The following is a 21,055-nucleotide window of genomic DNA, read 5'->3' as shown; positions in this document are numbered from 1 at the left end:
AATGGAATGAGAAACAAATGAATGAGGAAGCCCATTAGTTTTTGCTGAGATTGCTATAAAGGGGGGTAGGGTACAGAGTAGATCCAGCAGGGTTCTAATGAGAGGAGAGGTAGAAGAGAGGCTCCATATACTACAGCCACCACAGGAAATATCTTTAGGGAATGAGTCTGTTTCCTAGGTCACTTTCTCTGGACTTAAGGAAAACAGAATTGCTTTGGCTTTAGTCATGGGGGGAAATAAATTAAAAGGTAACACTTCCATGTAGGAGTAAAAACAAAACCCAGAAAAGGGAAATATAGTCATTCTGTTCCTAAAAGGTTTTTTTATTTAAGGGGGGTAAAATGGTGTACGTAATGATATGACTGTGCTCCGAAGGAGGCAGTGCCTGCTGTGTTCTACGTCTTCTGATGATTTCTGGTTGCGCAGGGCCTTCACCTTGCTCCTGTCTCTATCCCATATCTCAGGGTGTGTTCAAATACTGCAGAGTGGATGCATTTGTTGAAAATTACCACTTTCTGGACACAATGATGATTTTTATGCTATATAGTTGGTCTGCTATCCCTCTCATCTATCTTGGAAGCTTCCTGTTTTCTAGTGGTGCTGCCGCCTACATCAAGCTGACCCTCTTTAGCTACTTTTCCACTGTCTTCAGTACCCTCATCCACAGCATAATGCAGCACTATGGTAAGAATGTCACACAGTTCTCTCTGTCTCTGGAAAATATAGTAAATAAATGAGGATAAAAGAGCTTGAGGATATAAGTATTAATTGCTAAGTACTTACTTTCCAGAAATCTGAAAACCTATGCTTTTTGGAAATCGGCATTTACTGATGTGGGTATGTGAGAGTGAGGTTGGGGAGAAAGGCTGGAAAGAGGAAAGGAAGCGAGAAAGGGGCAGGGAGAGTGCAGAACACTTTCTCCTTTAAAAAGACCCCTCTGTCCCCTTTGAGACTTGGCCCTTCAGTTACACATCTTAACAGCCCTTTGCTAGAAGGTCCTATGAGCTGGCAAGACAAGAGAGGTCTGCTGCACCATGTGGGTTAAGGGGATTGAACTCCTGCTGCAGTGGCTGCTGATAGCTTCCCAGTGCTGAGACCTAACCCCTTGCACCACCAGGGAGGCCCTAGCTTGTTCAATTCTAACAAAGTGCAGTAAGCGCCACGCTAGCAAGCCCTCAATAAATGTGTGCTTTGGGGGGGGGGGGGGTAGTTGGGGGAGAGAAGAATAATCTATCTTAACAAAAAAATTAAAATAACAAAATAAAAGGTCCTATGTGCAACTCCTCCCTAACTTAATGAAGTGCATAATCTTGAGCTCTAATGAGATTTTTATTTTTCAAAAGGAAACAACAAAATTTGCAGCAAATACAGCCGTTAAGCCAGTTTCCTTTATCTTCATGCCTGGGTGCAGCAGGATTCCAGGGATAGGTTCCCCACATCTTTCTTCTCTGATTATGAAATTTAAAGAGAAGTTGATTCTGTTGGTGATTTTTTACAGACAGGATTTGCTTGGGTTTTGTTTGTTTGTGTTTGTATCTTAAATCTAGTTACTACAGATTTTTGAAATTCCAATTTCTAACATTAAAAACTTCTAGAGTGAGGTTCATAAGCCTCTAGACCTGTTAATTTGTGGGGGAGGGGGGATTATAATTTGTCTGCAAGAGACACAACATTTAGATAGCTAACTCCACTCCTTTGGTTGAAAAAATCTGATTACTATTCTCTCCTTGTTGCTTATTTTGTAAATGGTTCTTGCCTTGTCTCTAATAGTTAAGTTCTGACGCCTGGTTACTGCTTTCTAGGATCCCATTATTCTCACTGATGTCAGGTAGCCAAAATTCCATTGCAACATATACCACCATTGTTTTCACCCTATAGAAAACATTCAAAACAGAACTCTTCAAGAATACTCTTTTAGTGGGCTCTCATAGACTAGAAAACACTATGAGAAAGAATCTTTCAAAAACCTTTGTTGCATCAAATGCTTTAATTTAATTATTTAATGACGTCCATAAGGTGTATGTGCATTTATAATCTTTCCATTTTTCATACCATAGTCACCAGGTCTATAAGGTAAGAAATATTAAATTTGCTTAGCTTTTTTCTTAATTCATTTTTTAAAGATTTATTTATTTATGCATAAAAGAGCTGGGGTACAAGCCAGCGGTGTGGGGGTGTGAGAGGATTCACCAGTGATAGTGTGGGGAGCAGAACAGGAAGCTGTACTGAGGGGAGCAGTGGGCGAGTCACGAGAGGTCTGCTGCTCCATGTGGGTTGCTCCCTGGCAGACCGGGGATCAAACTCGTGCTACAGAGGCAGAGGATAGCTTCATAGTGTGGTGCTTAGCCCCTTGCACCACCAGGGAGGCCCTTAATTCATTTTTAACTGAGGTAACATTAGGGTCTCTGTACCAAGGATTACCACCATAGTGCATCTGCTTAGCTTTTTTAAAAAAAGAATGTATTTCTTATTATTACTTTTTCATGAAATGTAATAAAAAAAACACAAAATTTATGTACAAAGTGTATGCTTTAAATTCACCAAGGAAACATACTGGTGAAATGCCCCTCTCTCCAGTCAGGGCTTCCCATTGGTTTAAATCAACCAGCAGCCAGAGAGCAAAGAAACCCCTGGACAAATGCAAGACATTGGCACACAGGCTATTGGGTTTGGCAATGAGCAATTCAGTGGATACTTCCAAGTCCAGAAGGATGGAGAATGGATATGTGATTCACCATCCATTCAATATATGTTGGATGAAAAAATTGCTCAAATTTTTAAAATCTCATTGATTTGACAAGAAATTTGAGAACACAGAGGCTGAAAACAAAGTGAAATTCAGAATCCCAAGATTTTTCTTTGTAAGCTGCATGGGAAACAGAAGAATTGCTTCTTCTGTTTCTTCTGTTAATAGCAAACTTCACACATAAAGAGGGAGAAAGAAAGTTCCAAGGAAACACTCATTAACAAGACTTCTCGAATTCTATAGTTGACAAGTCCATGCTGCAAGCTATCAAGGTGAACAGACTTAGTTACTCAATAACAAGTATTTTCTCAAAGATCATCTGCTGTATTGGTGATTCTCTAAGCATGGTTTTATCTTCTTTGAGAAGTTTGTTTTTATGGGTGGTTTGTTACTTTCTTCTAATTGAAGCTAATCTATTATCTTTTTAATCACAGATCGTGACATTAGTGAAATAACCAAAACAGTGGTAAATAATATATTAATGGTGCTTCCTAGTTACAACTTTGCAATGTGTATCATCAGATTCTTTGATGACTATGAGTTGAAAAATATGTGTAGCAGGCAATTTGAAAGTTTGAATTGCAATAAAACGGGTGAGTATCTGTGGCTACTGGTCACCACCTACCAAATGAAAGCAGATTTATGTATATCATTTTGAATCACCTACAAGTTAGCTATTATTATCCCAATTTTATAAATGCAGAAACTTTTCTCCTTCCTTAAACTGAGACACATGGGTTTTAAATGCCACACAGATAAAAAAGAAAGGCAAACTCACAGACCAAATTCAAGGACAGGCAAGTCAGTTTATTAAATTTTCAGTAAGTTAGGCTGATTTCTTATCTCAAACTGATTCTAAAAACTGAGAAATAACAAGCATATTTACTCTGTGTGTGTAATCCATTCTAGAACAAAATAATGTATCTGTGGTCACATAAATAGAAATCTAACAGTCTCATTAAATCAATGCACAGTGAAATATACTTATTAGGGTTAAATGGATTATATTGTGTTACAGTCTCTGAATAACAAAAATTAAGTCACATATTGGTTTGCATCATCTTTGAACCATAAATTCCTCTCTTTGCTTTTTAAAAACAGCTCCATTGAGTAGTTATTTACAGATCATAGTTGCCGGTATTAATTTTATTTATTCATCATTTTAAATAATATCGTTTTTTTTACATAGGTAAAGTTAGTATACAACATCACATATGAGTCAGAGGTATAGATTTACAATGCTTCAGATGCATTTGGTACAACACCAAGGTACCCATAATCCTCTGCCATAGATCATTAAGCCCCCCTCCACACTGCTCTCCACTGCCCCATCTCCCCTCTGGTAGCCTCAGTCCTACAGTCAGATTTATAGGCTTTGTTATTTTTCTCTTTTGGTTTGCTTTTGTTTCTCTATATTCCATTTGTAAGTGAAATCTCTGGTATTTGTTTTTCTCCTCCTGACTAACTTTGCTTAGCATAATCCCCTCCAGTCCCAACCATATTGTCACAAATGGCAAGAGTTCATCTTTTTTGTGCCAGAGTACTATTTGACTATGCATTAATACCATATCTTATCAATCCACTCAACTGTCTTTGGACATGTAGGTTGTTTCCACAACTCAGCTATTGTAAATAATGCTGCAACAAACATGGAAGTGTATATAGTTCTTCGAAAGACTGTTTTTGCCTTCTTTGGCTAGTGGCATTGCAGGATCATAAAATAGATCTACTTTTAATATATTGAGAAATGACCATATGGTTTTAATAAGGGCAGGACCAGTCTACATTCCTAACAACAGAAGGTACTTTTTTCTCCAACACTTGCTTTTTGATATGGGTCATTCTCACAGGGTAAGGTGGTTCCTCACTGTGGTTTTGATTTGCACGTCCTTGGTGACCAGTGATGATGAGCATTTTTTCAGGTACTTGTTGGCCATCTGTATCTCTTCTTTATAGAAGTATCTGTTTAGCAACTCTGCCCATTTTGTGATTGGGTTATCTTCCTTTTTGTTCAGTTGTATGGTTCTTGGTAGATTTTGGATATCAGTTTATTGTCCAATGTAGAATATGCAAATATTTCCTCCTATTTGGTAGGCTATATTTTCATTTTAAAGACAGTGTCTTTTGCTGTGCAGAAGCTTCTTTGTTTGATGTTTATTTTGTTTCTGTTTCCCTTGCTGTTATGGTCAAGTCCACAAACAGATCATTGAAACCAGTGTCATGGAGTGTTGTGCCTATGTTTTCATCTGTGCATTTTAGGGTTTCAGGTCTTATATTCCAAGTCTTTAATCCATTTTGCATAAATTTTTCTGAGTGGTGTAAGCAATTGGGCCTAGTTTTATTCTTTTGCATATGGCTGTCCAGTTTTCCCAGTACCACTTGTGGAAAAGACAATTGCTTTCTCCATTTAGGCACTTGGCTCCTTTATCATAAATTGTCCGTATAAGTTGGACTTATTTCTGGACACTCAGTTCTAATCCACTGATCTGTGTGTGTAGTTTTATTCTGGTACCATACTGTTTTGATTGCTATAGCTTTGTTGTATAACTTGAAGTCTCAGAATGTGATGCCTCCATTCTTGTTTTTTGTCAGTTTTTTATCCTTTATTCTTTGAATGTGGAGTATTAAGTTAATTGATTTTCTGATGTTAAACTGTATTGCTTAAGAGGAATCCAGTGTTAAATATTATTTTGATTCCTTTGAAAATACACTATTCTTTTGAAAACTTTTATGTTCAGAAAGCCATTATTCTCAGTGTTGCATAATTTTACTATGAACTGTCCAGGCATGGATATTTTCCCCCTAATTCTGCTTACTGATTGATGACCATTTCAACCTGAAGGCTCTTGTCCTCATTTATTGCTAGGAAAATGTAATTTCATTTGTTATCACTTTTCCTCAATCTTTTATGTTTTCTCCTGCTTGAACTCCCACTGCTTGACTGCTATACCTCCTATACTGATACAGTATTGAAGAAGATAGACAAGGTCCCTGGTTTCATGGAGCTTACATTCTAAGAATTGTGACAGGTGATTTAAAGGTAAGTAAATAAGCACCATAGTTACAGGTAGAAATAAGAAATGAAGGAAATAAATGAGGTAATGAAACAGAATAATTTAAAATAACTCAGACCACTTCAAATAGAATACTTAGGAAGGACATCTCCACAGAATGTTATTGGTTCTGATGACTGAATGAATGAATTTGAACTGGCCAGTGAAGATCTGGAATAATAATACTTCAGATTGATGGAAGAGCTGAGCAAATGCCTCAAGTCAGGGAACAATTTTTTACATTTAAAGAACAGAATGGAGGCTTATATGGCTATTATAAGAGAGATAAACCTATGTAGCATATTTATTAAATACCTAAATATAATTTCACAAAACCATAACTAGAAATTTTGCATTAAGAACCTCTATTGCACTTTGTTAGGGTGGCAGTTTTTCCTTCTCTGGTTTATTCATCACGACTAAGCTATTCATCACAACTAAGTTATTCATCACAACTAAGTTATCTTTCCCACTTCTTAGAAACTCAATGAAATTTTAAGTTGTTTCCTATTCTTCCCCCCACCTCATTCTCCATGTTGTTATGGATTTTACACTCTTTTTTATATCTCTAATGTCATTCCAAAGTTAATTTAGGAAAGAGAAGAAAATGTCTGTGCCTGACTATTTAGAAGTGGAAACTCTTTGAAAATCTTCAAGTCACAGAGATTATTTGATCCTTGAGAGAATTAAACTTGTAAAGCCAAAGCTGTCTCATCTTTTTTCTTGAGATCTTTTTTTATATATAATAGCAGCTCAGTGATGAAAAAATGGACATTGTTGCTATTCATCCTTTAAAACCATTTATTTTAGACTGTCATCACTGTTCTTCCTATTTTATATCTTTCTTGAGTGACTGACACCTTTTCTTTTTATTAAGAACACTGCAAGAATTTTGTCAATGAGGAGAAGTGTGTTATTTCCCATGCTAGGGTGTTTCTGAGAGGTAGGTATCAACCACTTCAATTACTGTTTTATTCTTTCTGTGACTCACCCAGAGAGTAAAAAGGGTAGTTTGTATTTTTCTTTAAAATTCATTTATTCTGATTTCCAGTCATTGACATTATCCTTTTTCTTATCAGGGATTTATATAAATATGTACATCATTTTATTTTTTTAAATAAATAGTTATTTCACCATAAACTATTATATTCATTATACTTTTGGTAGGTTCTATTATTAAAAATTGCTATGGAGGGAGATTTTTGAATACTTTTTATGACCATAGGAAATGATCATGTGGCTTTTGCCATTCATGTATCAATATGGTAAAATTATATTAATATATCTTTAAAATATTAAACCATCTGTACATCCCTGGAATAAAACTAATTATCTGTGTGTCTGTTCCACTTGCTAATATTCATTTTTCACCATTGAGAATGATTTTAGCTGTGGGTTTGTCATATATGACCTTATTATGTTGGGGTATGTCCCATCTATCCCCATTTTTGAGGGATTTTATAATAAATGGATAGTGAATCTTAGCAATTTCTTTCTGTGCATCAATTGATTTGATCATGTGATTTCTCTTTTCTTTTGCTGATGAGGTGAATTACATTGCTAGATATATGGATGTTGAACCATCCTTTTTCACCCCTAAATAAATCCCATTGGTCAGGACATATGATCCCTTTAATACATTGTTGAATTCAGTTTGCTAAGATTTTGTTTAGGATTTTTTTGTCTATGTTCATCAGGGATATTGGACCATAGTTTCTTTTTGTGTGATGTCCTTGTCTGGTTTGAGTATCCGGTTAACATTGGCCTCATCAAGTGTCTTTGGAAGCATTCCCTCTTTCTCAACTTTTGGGAACACTTTAAGAAAGACAGGTATTAATTCAACTTTGAAGGTCTGGTAAAAGTCACAAGTGAAGCTATATGGTCCTGGGCTTTTGTGGGTGGTTTTTTTTCAGGGGCGGGGGGGTAGGGCTAGAAGGAAAGGGAGACTTCTTCATTACTGTTTCAATTTCCTTAATGTAATTGGTCTGTTCAGGTTTTCTGTTTCTTCCTGATTCAGTCTCAGACGGTTGTATATTTCTAAGAAGTTGTCTATTTCTTTTAATTATTGAAGTGCCACTGTTTTATATCCTTGGTAGTGTTTTGACAGTATAGAATTCCTCCCCACCTTGGATGTAGTTACTATAGCATTCCCACCACTGAAGCACCCATAATCCACCACCATAGTCTACTGTGCTCTCCTCCATCCTACCTCCCATTTCTAATAGTTCATAGTAATTTCTTATGATCTTCTTCTGAAATGTCTGTTGTAATTTCTCTTTCATTTCTGATTCTATTTATTTTTCTCCTTTTTCATGTGCATAGATATTTGTCTATTTTCTTTAATGTTTCAAAGAAACAACTTTTGGTTTCATTGATCTTTTGGTCTGTCTTTTTTATTTCTATTTCATATATTTCTGCTCTGATTAATATTATTTCTTCCTTCTACTGACATTTGCTTTTGTTTATTCATCTTTTTCTAATTCATTAAGATAAAGATAAAATTATTTATTTGAGCTCTTATTTTTTGATGTGGGCCTGTGTTGCTGGTTTTGCTGTACTTCTTTCTGCTAACCACTTTCAATAGTCTGTCTTTGTCTTTAACTCGTGGAAGTTTCACAACTATGTGTCTCGATGTTGGTCTCATTACTTTTAGGTAACCAGGTATTTTAGCTTCATGAGCTTGTATGTTTAGTTCCCTCCCCATTATAAGAGGAGTTTTTATTATTTCTTTGAATAAGTTCTCTGTTCCCTGTCTCTCTCTTCCCTTTTTGGAATAAGGTGTTGGATAATTCTTAAAATGTGTGTGCATTTTTTCCTCTCTGTATATGTCTTTCTTCTTCTACCTGGATGCTTTGTGCATTACCATCTTTAAGGTCATTGATTTGATCATCCATTTGGTCTATCCTGCTTTCATCACTTTCTCCTATTGATCTTTTTACATCCAGTTTCTCCATTATTTTCTTATTTACAGCTTCAGTTTCTATCTTCTTTTCATTATTTTATTTCTCAGGACATTTATTTGTTTTTTTCTGAGTTTTTGTATATATCTTTGATCAGTTTTTCTGTGTTTTCTTCAGTTCTTTGAATTTCCTTATCATAGCAGTTTTGAACTCTGATAGGAAAAAAAGCTCCTCTATATTTTTGTGACTGGAATCTGGAGATGTGTTCTCTCCTTTGCAGTGATGTAATCCCTTGAGGACTCAAAGTGCCATGTGTTGTAATTTTCCATCTGCCCACTTTGCTGCTTTAGAGATTGGAACTCTTTTTAAGTATTCTTAGCAGTGTGTTAGAGGTTTGCAGTTAGAGGTGCCTTGGTTTTTTGTTTTTGTTTTTAGCTTTTCCCAGCTTTATATGATTTTAGATGTTTGGAATTCTATATGTCATATATAGGGGAGACTGAGTCAGGTAACGGAGAGACCCAGTCACTGATGAGAACTGGGGATAGGGTTCTGGCTCATATTTGTAGCATCACTGGTAGCCCTCCCTTTTGGGGTTCTAGTCCTGAGAGTACAGTCTATGTGTTTTCAGCATGCTTCACAAGGTCAGTCTGAAATTCCCATCTCCAGGACGGCTGGCCAAACAGAGGAGTATAACTCTAAAGTTTGCAGGGCAGAGTCCCACTCCAGACTACTGCCTCCAGGCGTCTCTCTCCATCCTTTTGTTGGAGTTGAATTTCTTTAGCATCCCTTCTGGAATAGTCCATTCTGTTCTCTGATCTCTAAGAGGTATTCCAGTTTCACCCCAGGTCACAGTTCCTTCTGTATTTGGTACCCTTCTGGATACATCTCAGATTATCCTCCCAGGAATAAATCAGAGAACCTTCTCTGATGTCATCTGGTCCTTTCTTTATACCACATCTTCATTATCCACTCATTTGTCTTTGAGCACTAAAGTTGTTTACATAAATTGGCTATTGTAAATGGTGCTACAATAGGAGTTCATATAGCCATTCAAATTAGTGTATTTGTATTCTTTAGACAGATACCTAGGGCTGGGTCTATTGTTTTCTATAGAGGCAGAGTTAGTCTACATTCTCACTAACAGTGTACAAGGGTACCTTTTTCTCTATAGCCTCACCAATATCTGTTTCTGGACTTTTTGCCATTCAAACAAGTGTGAGCTTACATTTCATTGTATTTTTGATTTTCATTTCCGTGATAATGAGCATTTTCTTGTTAGCCATCTGCATCTCTTCTTTGGAAAAGTATCTATCTAGCTTTTCTACCCTTTTTTTGATTGAGTGATATGATTTCTTTCTAGATCCTGGATATCAGTCCATAGTCAGATGTATTATGTGCAAGCATTTTCTCCCATTCAACATGGTGTCTTTTTTTTTTAAATGATTATTTCATTCATTATGCATACCTTTTTTTTAAGTGACCCAACTATATGGTATCTTCAAGAGATAATCTAAAGCCATCACAAGTAAAGAAAACTCTAGGCCAGTATCCCTTAATATAGATGTAGAAATCTTCAGAAAAATACTAGCAAGCCAAATCCAGTAGCACATTAAAGGATTATCAACCAAGTAAAATTTCTCCCATGAACGGAATGAGGATTTGACATATGACCACATTAATAGAATGAAGGGAAAAAACATAAAAATCTCTACTGATGCAGAATACATCATCATTTCATATTAAAAAACACTCAACAAGTGACAAATAGAAGGTAAATTCTCCAACAGTAAAGGACATTTGTGAAAATCCCCAGCTAACATCATTCTTAGTGGTAAAGGACTAAAAGCTTATTTCCTAATCTCAGAAATGGGACAATGATGCCTAGGGCATTTTTACCACTATATTTTATATTATAAAGAAAGTTATTCTGAGAGAAATTAAACAAGAAGGTATACAGTTAGGAAAGAAAAAACAATCTCTATTTTCAGATGGCATGATCTGGTGTATAGAAAATCCTAAAGAATCTGCACCAAAACCTAAATAAATTAATTAAGCAACTTCAGAAAAGTTGCAGGATATAAGACCAACATGCAAAAATCTGTTGGATTTCTATACTCATGGTGAACAAAGAGAAAATAAAACAATTTCATTTATAATGACATCAAAAGGAATAAAATGTTTAAGAATGAATTTAACCAAAGAGGTACAGAACAGGAATACTGATAACTACAAAACCTTGCTGAAAGAAACTAAATAATGGCTAACCAAATGGAAAGACATGAAATATCCATGGGTTAAATGACAATATTGTTAAAATGATAATACTCCCAAAATGATCTTTAGATTCAATGTAATCCCTATCAAAATTCACAATGGCTTTTTTAATGTAAATAGAAAAGCAAAATCTAAAATTCATATGAATTGCAAATCACAAATAGCAGATGATACTGGTAAAGAAGAGCAAAGTTGGAGGACTCACGCTTCCCAATTTCAAAACTTACCACAAAACTACAGAAACCAAAACAGTGTTGTAGTGCCAGAAGAATAAACTTTTGAGACTCCAAAAGTAAAATCATATATGTATGGTCAGTTAATCATCAGGGGTTGCAAAATCATTTCATAAGGAAAAAAAGAGACTGTCTCCTCAACAAATGATGCTGGGAAAGCCAGATATCCATCTGCAGAAGAATGAAGTTGAACCTTTACTTCACATCATGTGTAAAACAACTAGTAATAAAGACTTAAATATAAGAGCTAAAATTATAAAAAATATTTTAATAAAATATAGGGGTAAATGTTTATGAGCTAGGATTTGACAGTAATTTACTACATGTGACTCCTAAAGCTCAAAAAAGAAAAAAAATACATTAACGATATATATCAGCAGAATGTAAAGTTTTTATGCTTCAGAGAACACTATCAAAGTGAGTGAATAATTAACAGAATGAGACAAAACATTCATACACCACATCTCCAGTAAGAGTCTACTACCTAGAATGTACAAAGAATTCTCACAACGACCCAACTTTAAAATGGGCAAAGCACTTGAATAGTTGCATTTCCAAAAAGAGTTGCAAATGGCCTGTAAGCATATGAAAATATGCTCAATATCAGTCCTAGAAAAGATCAAAGCAAAATCACAAGATGTCATTTCACATCCACTTGAATGGCTATAATTAAAAATGGAAAGAATCAAAGGTTTGGTGAAAATGTGGAGAAATTGATACCTTCATTTATTAGTGCTTCCTTAATATGTTAAATATAGAATCATCACATGATCCAACAGTTCCACTCATGAGTATATACCCAAAAGAATTGACAACAGGATTTAAATAAGAACTTGTACACAAATGTTCATAGCAGCATTATTCATAATAGCTTTTTACCTTAGGAAAAAATGAAAGCAGTCTAGATGTCCATCCACTGATAAGTGACTACCAAAGCATGGTATATGCATAGAATGAGATATTCAGCAGTAAAGAGAAGTGAATTACTGATAGACACTACAACATGGGTGAACCTTGAAAACATTACCCCAAGTGAAAGAAGCCAGACAGGAAAGGCCTTTTATTGTAGAATACCATTTATATTCAATGTCCAAAACAGGCAAATCCATAGAGACAGAAGTAGATTAGTGATTGCCAGTGGTTAGAGGAAAAGAAGTTATGACTAGTTAGGAGATAGTAGGTTCTCTTTTGGAGTAATGACAATGTCATGAACCTAGGTAGTAGTACAACATTGTGAATGTACTCAGTGCCACTGAATTGTGCATTTTTAAAAGGCAAATTTTATGTTATTTGTAATAAAACAAACAAGCAAATAAATACTGACACAAATCAGTCAAAACAGAATTCTGAAAATGAGAGTGCTTTTGTTATCTTTCCATCTCAGAAATACCTCTAACTCATATATCCAGAATTTAGCAGCTTGTCTTAACTTATTAGGTAGGGTCAAAATTATTGGCTATTTAAATTATTCACCGTTTGACCTTTAAACTATTCTTTGTGTTCTTCCTTACATGCATTGCCATTAATACTTTTACTATTTAAAATTTTCCTAGTTATAGAATAAAATTTTTCTCACCCTAAAGAACTTTAAGATCTTCTTTATGACCTGTAATAATGTTAGATAAGTCATTAATATCTTTATTTTGTTTGCCTATTTATTACTAAGCATTCTGTTCACAAAGATTTCACCTTGAAATTCATTAAATGTGTAGTAAGGTTGTCTCCTATCAAAATTGGTAAAAACTATAATACCCTTAAATATCAGGGAACATAAAATGAAATAGAAACATAAAAGATACTAAGACACTTATTTTCCATATTTTATCCTTTACTGAATCTTACATACCATTTATTTTAAAATCCATATTCTTAATATTTGGTGTCATCTTAGACTTTGTATCAGCTTTTAAAGTAAGGCTGTCTCTTTTATTATCCTCAGTTATTAACAACAGTGTCTATGGTTTTGAAGAAAATGGGATTGCAAAGTTTTTGATTACATTGGCTGCCATGGGCTTCTTTTATCTCCTCTTGCTTTTGTTTCTGGAGACTGCATTCTGGAGCCTGAAAAATTTTTTCTTTCAAAAAATTATATCTAAGGCCTACAACATGTACCTGAAAAGAAAGATGGTGAGTAATATGGACATTAGATACAATCCAAAGGAAGTTCAGTGTTAGGTCAGAATATAAGAATTTACATATTATTACTTCTATTGCTTGATAAGGAAAGCAGCATAAAATTATATACCAAAAATATAACTGGGATTGATTTGAATCACAAGTTTTTCTTCTTAATTTGGGTTTCAGGTTCTAAACTTTAAATCCTCTGCCAATAAATTAATAATCCATTTGTAATGGGTGGGCTATGATAGAAAGTACTATCTTGCACATGTACTGTCTTGGAGATATATTCGATTGTAATTATAGAATTGACTTTTTAAAAGCCTTGTAGGATTATACAGGTTCATTGTCTCTACCTCTCAGATTAATAATTACTGCTTTATCTAGCTCTCATAATTTCACACATGAAATAAGAGTTTTACTTAGGATTTTTAAAAATATTTTAATGGTCCATTCATTTAGTAATTGAATCCCTACTGGTCCATCTTTTTAAGCAGAAAACCACCTCATCTGTCTCTATAACTTCTCTTCATCCCAAATTTGTTTCTGTTCTAGAGTGGCTCTAGATCTTGGCCATAAATTCCTCTGAACCTCTTGTATGAATAAATAAATCTTTAAAAAAAAAAAGTATAGTGAGTAAGGAGGGAGATTTCATGATAATAATGTGAGAATATGAGTAACTGTTCCCTTTTTTATCACTGACCCTAATGTTAAAGACAAGTCCAAATAAAGGAATAATACTTGCCTTAGGCCAAGGGCTCAGATTTTGTGGGGAAGGAGAATAAAGGAAGGGCAGAGAGAGTCAGTGTGGTGGTGAAAAATGGCACTGGAACTTTAGTGGTGGGTGCAGCAAGGTTTGTGTGCACACCAAGGTGTGAACTATACTTCAGAAATTTATATAGTACCATAAACCAATGGTAAATCAGTAAAATGAATCTTTTAAAAATCAAACTTTGCATAGTAATCTAATGAACTAGTCTGGTAAGCCTTGGTATCCCTAAACCAAAGTAAACTTAATTCCCTGTGCTATTTTAAGCCCAAAGTGCAATCTTGGTTTTCTTAACATCCCAAAATGAGAAAAGGCCAAAATTATCAATGAGAGATAGAAGATAGCTCATGAACCATAAAAAGTAAGATAGTAAATATATAATTCTTGCTGGATAGATTTTTTTCCAACTCATTGAAAATATCACATCATTATCTTTTAGATTCCATTGTTTCTATGGCATGGAATACAAACATCTTGATAAGTCAGCTCTTTCTCTTAGGTACTATCCTGGTATCTAATGAGTCATTTTTCTCTAGTCACCTCAAGATTTTCTTTTAACTTATTATAGTTTGATTCTAATGTGGCTCATTGTGTTTAATCCACTTGCAGTTCATTTTAAATTCTTGGATATACACATTGTTTTTCATCAGGTTAAAAAAAATTTAGTGATTATTTCTTCAAATAATTCCACTATACAAATGAAAAAAAGTGGACTATTAAATACTATTAAATATTAAGAAGACTGAATATCTGTGCATCATGCCTAGCATTTAATAAACAATAAAGAATCTTTTAGAAGAAGCATTCTTTCGCTTAACATCTTCATTTCCTCTTCTTTCATTGCCCATGCACCTTCTCGTGTTACCTCTATCATTAACATTAACATTTCAGCAGAGAAATCTTGGACTTGTCCTTTACTCCTTTTTCATGTTCAATACCCTCTCTAACCTGTCACCAACATCCATGCACAAAATTTTCACATTTTGTGAACTTCACATCAAGTTCTAGAGAATTTCTTGGTTCTTTATGCTGTAAGCAATCTGTAAGTCACCAGAAGCCCACACCCCTCTTCTTTAAGATTCATACTTCCTCTTTAGATGAAATAAATATACAGTGCTCCCCTGCAAAACAACATGTCAATCACAGTGGTTTTGGTAATGTACAAATTACTCTCTGTGTAATCAACAAAACACAAAGACAGAAATTCCATAAAATATCTGTGAAATACCATCTACCAACTAGATCCTATAGATAGATAGATAGATAGATAGATAGATAGATAGATAGATAGATAGATCTTATAGAGAGAGAGATCATATATATATATATATATATATGTCACTCTACCCAATAAGAGTACATATGGAACTTCACTCAGACAGACACCTAGCAATTTTAAAAGAATTTAAATAATGCAGAGTATGTAATCTGATCATAATGAATTAAACTGCATAGCAATAACAGAAATAGGAGAGGAAAATCTCTACGGATTGGAAAATAAAGCAGCACCCTTTCTATGTAATCCATCCGTCAAAGGGAACTAAATGAAAATGAAATACAACATATCAAAATTTGTTTTAGTGGAAATTTTTGGCATTAAATGCTTATATTAGAAATGAAAGATGGTCTTGAGTCAATAACTAAGCTTCCTTTTCAATAAATTAGAAAAAAAAACTCAAAGCAAACACAAGTAAGTAAACGAAAATAACAACAAAAAAAATGAGATTGCAAACAGAAAAACAATGGAGAAAAATCAGTGAATACAACCAAAAACTAATTATTTGAAAACTGATCATAATTAATTAGCCTCTAACTGAAGTGACCATGAAGTAAAGAGAGATGACAACATATATGACCAATATGAAGACAAGTGTAGGAATATCACTGCAGAACCACAGAAATTAAAAGCCATTCTATAGTCATAAATTTGGTACCTTATATGAAATAAAACAATTCCTAAAAACACACACAAAAAAACCAAAACCGACTCCAGAGTGAAACAAACTATAAATAGTCCTAATTCAGTTAAACTCCATGCATGGTTCAAATCACAGTAAAGAAAACTCTAAGCCTAGATAATATCACTACCAAAAACTTAAAGAAGAAATAGTATCAAGTCCACAAAATTTCTTCCACAAACATAGAAGATATAGAACCATTTCCCAATTCATTGTCTGAAGTCTGATACCAAAACCTGAGAAAGTATAAGAAACTAATATCCCTCATGAGCACAGAGACACAAATCCTCAATGAAATAGTCACAAATAGAATCCAGGAATATATCAAATAAATACTATACCAAGAACAAGTAGGGTTTGTTCCAGGAATGTAAAGTCAGCTTTATATTTGAAAATAAATCAATGTTACCCATAACACTGATAATCTCAAGAAGTAAAACCACATGTTCATATCAATTATTGTGTAAAAAAGCATTTGACAACATTCAGCATCCATTTACAATTTTTTAAAAAACAGCAAACTGGAGAACAAAAGGAACTATCTCAATCTGATAACTATCATCTACTTATATATAAACCTGCAGTTAACATAATGATGAAAGAATGAATTTTTTCCCACTAAGACTGAAAACAGTGCAAGAATGTTCACATTTACCACTCCTGTACAACCTCATGTAATCAACAAACTTTGTTTAGCATGTTCAGTAAGTTTCTTAACAATTCTGAAAAGCACTTGATGCAAAAAATTGACAATTCACATCAGCAAAACTTGCTCAAGCAATACAAACCACTATCCCCAAAATATGTCATGTCGTCTTATTCCCACATTTCTTTCACTAAGCTCCCATTCCACTAAGGTCTTTCTTCCATCCACACACTACCTTCTTTCTCTCAGTAAGTCCATGTTAGTATTCAAACTCAGCTCAATAATCATCTATACAGAGTGCTTCCCTCAGAAAAAATAAAAAGTTCTTCTCCTCACTTGGATCTTAAGTCTCTTGAATATATTTTAATCGAAACAGGTAAAACTAGTGATAATTAGTGGCATCAGTGCAGCTTTCGTTTTCCATGAAGTGTCCATGTTATTGGCAAGAACTGTAGAAAAATTTTTCCATGCCTATAGTGTCCAAAGCTAAGCAAGTCAAGAATTAACTTGTGTCTAAGAGTTCGGGAAATCCATGGGAAGGCTCTAGAAATTACACAAACATTTTGTGGTAGCTTGAGATTCCTCCCTCAGGTGAGCTTTCAAAAAAATTACTCAATTTTAAACCAGATAGCTAACATGTATTCACATCCGTGATCTTTGTCTTAAAAATACAGGCTGTATTGTCCAGCAGCATAACAGTATACGAGGATGATGATGTAGAAAGGGAAAGGAATAAAGTCCTGGCACTGTCTCCTTCGTTGAGTACTCCACTGCTTCTTAAAGAAGTGACAAAGGTAAAACCATCCAGTGATAATATTGCCCCAAGTTTTTGCTCACCATCTCGGTTCAGAATTTATTAGTAGTGTATTAAGTTCTCACTAATTGTCATGGATAGGTTCTTGGAATATGCAACTTTAAGCAAAAGGACATATAATTAAAGAAGTTCCATGAATAATGTCCTTGCCCTGTCACTATTAACCAGAATTGTTTTTTTTTTTCTCATCAACATAACAATGTTGAGCCAAAAGACCTGATGTGTTATTTAAGGAGCTGCTATGTGACTGATCCATTGAATTTCTGTGGAATCTAGTACGTTCTGGTACAATAGAATACAAAGGGGTGGGGCAAGAGCCTTTGTGAAACTGTCCACAGGTAGCAGTCCACTGGGGTCTGAGGTTATAGTTGTAGTTGACCCATGTCAGTGATTCAGTACATTGTGGGGATTTTGTCTCTCAGATTTATTATAAGTGTCCAGTTGTAAAGGCTGTAAGAAATATCTCCCTTCAAGTCAAAAAGTCTGAGTGCTTTGGATTACTTGGATTAAATGGAGCTGGAAAAACCACTATATTCAAAATGTTAACTGGAGAGGAGACCATCACCTCCGGAGCTGTGTTTATTCATGGCACTAACATCTCTGAAAATGTCAAAAAGGTATTTCCAGTCCTAACTGCTAAGTTGGTACCCTCCGGGAGGAGGTAACCATTTGCTATTTGTCTTTTTTATAATATCCATTCAAACAGGTGTGCAGTGATATCTCATTGTGATTTTTATTTGCATTTCTCTGATGATTACTCATGCTGAACACCTTTTTTATAAATCTGTTGACCATCTCTGTGTCTTCTTTGGAAAAATGGCTGAGCAGATCCTCAACCCATTTTTCCATTTTTCAATCAGATTGTTTCTTTGTTTTCAGTTGTATGAGTTTTTTATGTTTTGGGATATTCGCCTTTGGTCTTATTGTTATCTGTAGGAAGACTGGTCTAGTAGAACTTACGGGCCCATTCCTGGAAGTGAAATCCTATGCATTACTTTAATCGATTTCCTTGAATGGCTCCTTCCTAATATTTGAATAGGCAATGTCATCTAACAAAAATCTATCTTGGTTACATAATAGTGCATAATGGATATGTATTTAAAATTCCAGTTAGTGATATTAGTGCTCTGTTTTACTACAGTAGGCTTCAACTGTAAAATTTCTTTAGATTAGAAAAGAGATAATCCTTAGTGGGAGTTCGATGCATAGCAAACTTTCTTAGCCGCATGGACTAGGAAACTTCAAGTTTTCTGTATCAGAGGTGTGAACTGTATATTCAGCGGAATCTCTAACTTGGGTCTACTGTTTATGACTTCCTTCTTGGTTCAGGATAGTTTAGGAATTGGCTATTGTCCTCAACCTGACCCCACGCTGAGCCATATGACAGGTCGAGAATTGCTGACCATGTATGCCAGGCTTCGGGGGGTCCCTGAGCCCAACATTTCCAAGTATGTGGAAGTCCTTTTGCATTCAATGCACCTGGAACCCCATGCTGACCAGCTTTCCTCCACATACAGGTGAGACATTATGCTGGTGCACTTTTTAAGCTCTAATATATGTTTCTTCTGTTTTAAAATGAATGGCTGCAAACACAACCTAACCTCACACACAGAGGCAGTGACTGAAAAAGTTTACTGTACTGGCAGGGTTTAGCTGTTCAGAATACGGCAGATGCCACTTGTGTGAAGTCAACCTTGTGTAGACACAGGCTATAGCTTTTGCACTAAGAAAAATAAAAATTAAAAAAAAAAAAAAAACACTTTTGGCCTCCCTTGTGGTGCAAGGGGTTAAGCACCGCACTATGAAGCAATCCACAGCCTCTGAAGCATGAGTTTGATCTCCAGCCGGCCAGGGAGCTACCTACATGGCACAGCAGACCTCTCCTGACTTGCCCGCTGCTCCCCTCAGCAGTGTATTTCAGTAGATCCGCCTGTTCTGCTCCCCACTCTGACTCTGGTGAACCCTCTCACGCCCCACATCTCTGGCCTATACCCCAGCTCTTGTGTGCATAAATAAATAAATCTTTAAAAAAAAAAAACCACTTTCATCCCTATCTCCCTATGGTTCTGTCTCCCCCAAACAAATGTACTTTACCAATGAGGATTCCTAAATAAATTACCCAAAAAAATTCATTTCAATTAAAATTAGTTGCAGGTGTATATAAAATTACATGCAGGTGTATATATACATGCTGCTTTGTCAGTCATGTCAAATCAGCATCCTAGATATGAGCTCATTCTGTCCTGTGAATTAATGTATGTACCCTTTTCTTCGGCCTCCTCCACTTTGTCTTTCCTTCTCTGGTGATAAAGTTGGGGAACAAAACGTAGAATGAATGCTGTCATTGCTCTAATGGGAAAGTCCTCAGTGGTCTTCATGGATGAGCCGTCCACAGGCATGGACCCCGTCGCTCGGCACCTGCTCTGGGACACAGTAACCTGGATGTGTAGAAATGGCAAAGCTATCGTCATAAGTTCCCACAGGTATGACTTGGGTGAGAGTGAAGAGTTGAAGAGGGAGCTGGTTGGCACCAGGAACATGGGTGCATGAACCTGTCTAAATATAACAGCTACACAGGAGGGACTGTGGGTAGAGGCTGATTCTTGGCTTTAGCCCAAGCATTTTCTGGAATCCAGAATTTACAGAAGATAGAAAGCTAGGGAGCTGTTCCTATTCTAGATTTAGGAACCAACCGATATGAATTTTAAAATCTCGCTTCCCAAATACAGGCTTAATGGTGATCCTCTGCAATGCCAAGCTCCCCTACTGCAAATGCTGCCTTGTCGTTATGGCTCTTTATGAAATATGGAATTTTCCCACTTCATCCATCTCTCTTTTGCCCCCCTAGCATGGAAGAAGGTGAGGCCCTCTGCACCAGGGTGGCCATCATGGTAAAGGGGAAGTTCCAGTGCCTGGGAAGCCCTCAGCACCTCAGGAACAAGCTTGGTAACATATACTCTCTGACAGCAAAAATGAAGACTGATAATACAGATAAACTAAAAGATTTCAAATCATTCATTGCAAAAACTTTCCCAGGTAATATAGGTAGGGCTGGCTTATCACAGTTGTTAAGTGTTGTGTGTTGATCTGTTGTGTTCCCTCAGTAATTTTTTCCTATGAGTTACCGATGTGCACTGAGTTTTTATATTGGACATTTTTTAAATAGTTATTCTATATTATTATCCCTGACTATGCTTTAAAAACCTTTTTCTAAATAGCAAAGCTTCTCACCAGTCTCTTGGAGGAATCAACCAGTACTATAAACCTGGTCATGTGCATTCTTCATAAATTATTAAGGTTAAGTCACTACTTTTTATCTTTGATTAAAAAAATAAGCCATAATCATATAAAAAGATGTTCAATATAATTAATCATCTGGGAAATACAAATTAAAACTTCCGGTGAAATGCCTCCACATAACCATAAAAATGGATAGAATGTTTTAACTGACCACACCAAGACTTGGTACAGATGGCTACTGAGAATATAAAAATATTTGAAAAATTTGGGCATGACATGCAAATGATAGTGTTGCTCAGTATTC

The 21,055-nt window shown here is 35.4% G+C and overlaps 1 protein-coding gene across 1 annotated transcript in view; it reads left to right on the top strand.

Annotated features, from left to right (window-relative positions):
* Positions 1 to 21,055, top strand: part of LOC311181786 (phospholipid-transporting ATPase ABCA3-like) — a gene marked incomplete at both ends in the record, with an annotated part of 69,217 nt that overhangs the window by 43,019 nt on the left and 5,143 nt on the right. Inside the window, 7 exons of the mRNA XM_084250221.1 lie at positions 465 to 684; positions 13,146 to 13,333; positions 17,372 to 17,491; positions 17,934 to 18,128; positions 18,841 to 19,028; positions 19,824 to 19,994; positions 20,360 to 20,547. Coding sequence (XP_084106347.1) covers positions 465 to 684; positions 13,146 to 13,333; positions 17,372 to 17,491; positions 17,934 to 18,128; positions 18,841 to 19,028; positions 19,824 to 19,994; positions 20,360 to 20,547 — 1,270 coding nt within the window. The remainder of the gene's footprint in view (positions 1 to 464; positions 685 to 13,145; positions 13,334 to 17,371; positions 17,492 to 17,933; positions 18,129 to 18,840; positions 19,029 to 19,823; positions 19,995 to 20,359; positions 20,548 to 21,055) is intronic.

This window comes from Talpa europaea (assembly GCF_964194135.1).
Source record: "Talpa europaea genome assembly, chromosome: 12".
Classification (NCBI taxonomy): domain Eukaryota; kingdom Metazoa; phylum Chordata; class Mammalia; order Eulipotyphla; family Talpidae; genus Talpa; species Talpa europaea.
The sequence above is the reverse complement of the archived record's forward strand: the minus strand, read 5'-3'. Positions and strand labels throughout refer to the sequence as shown.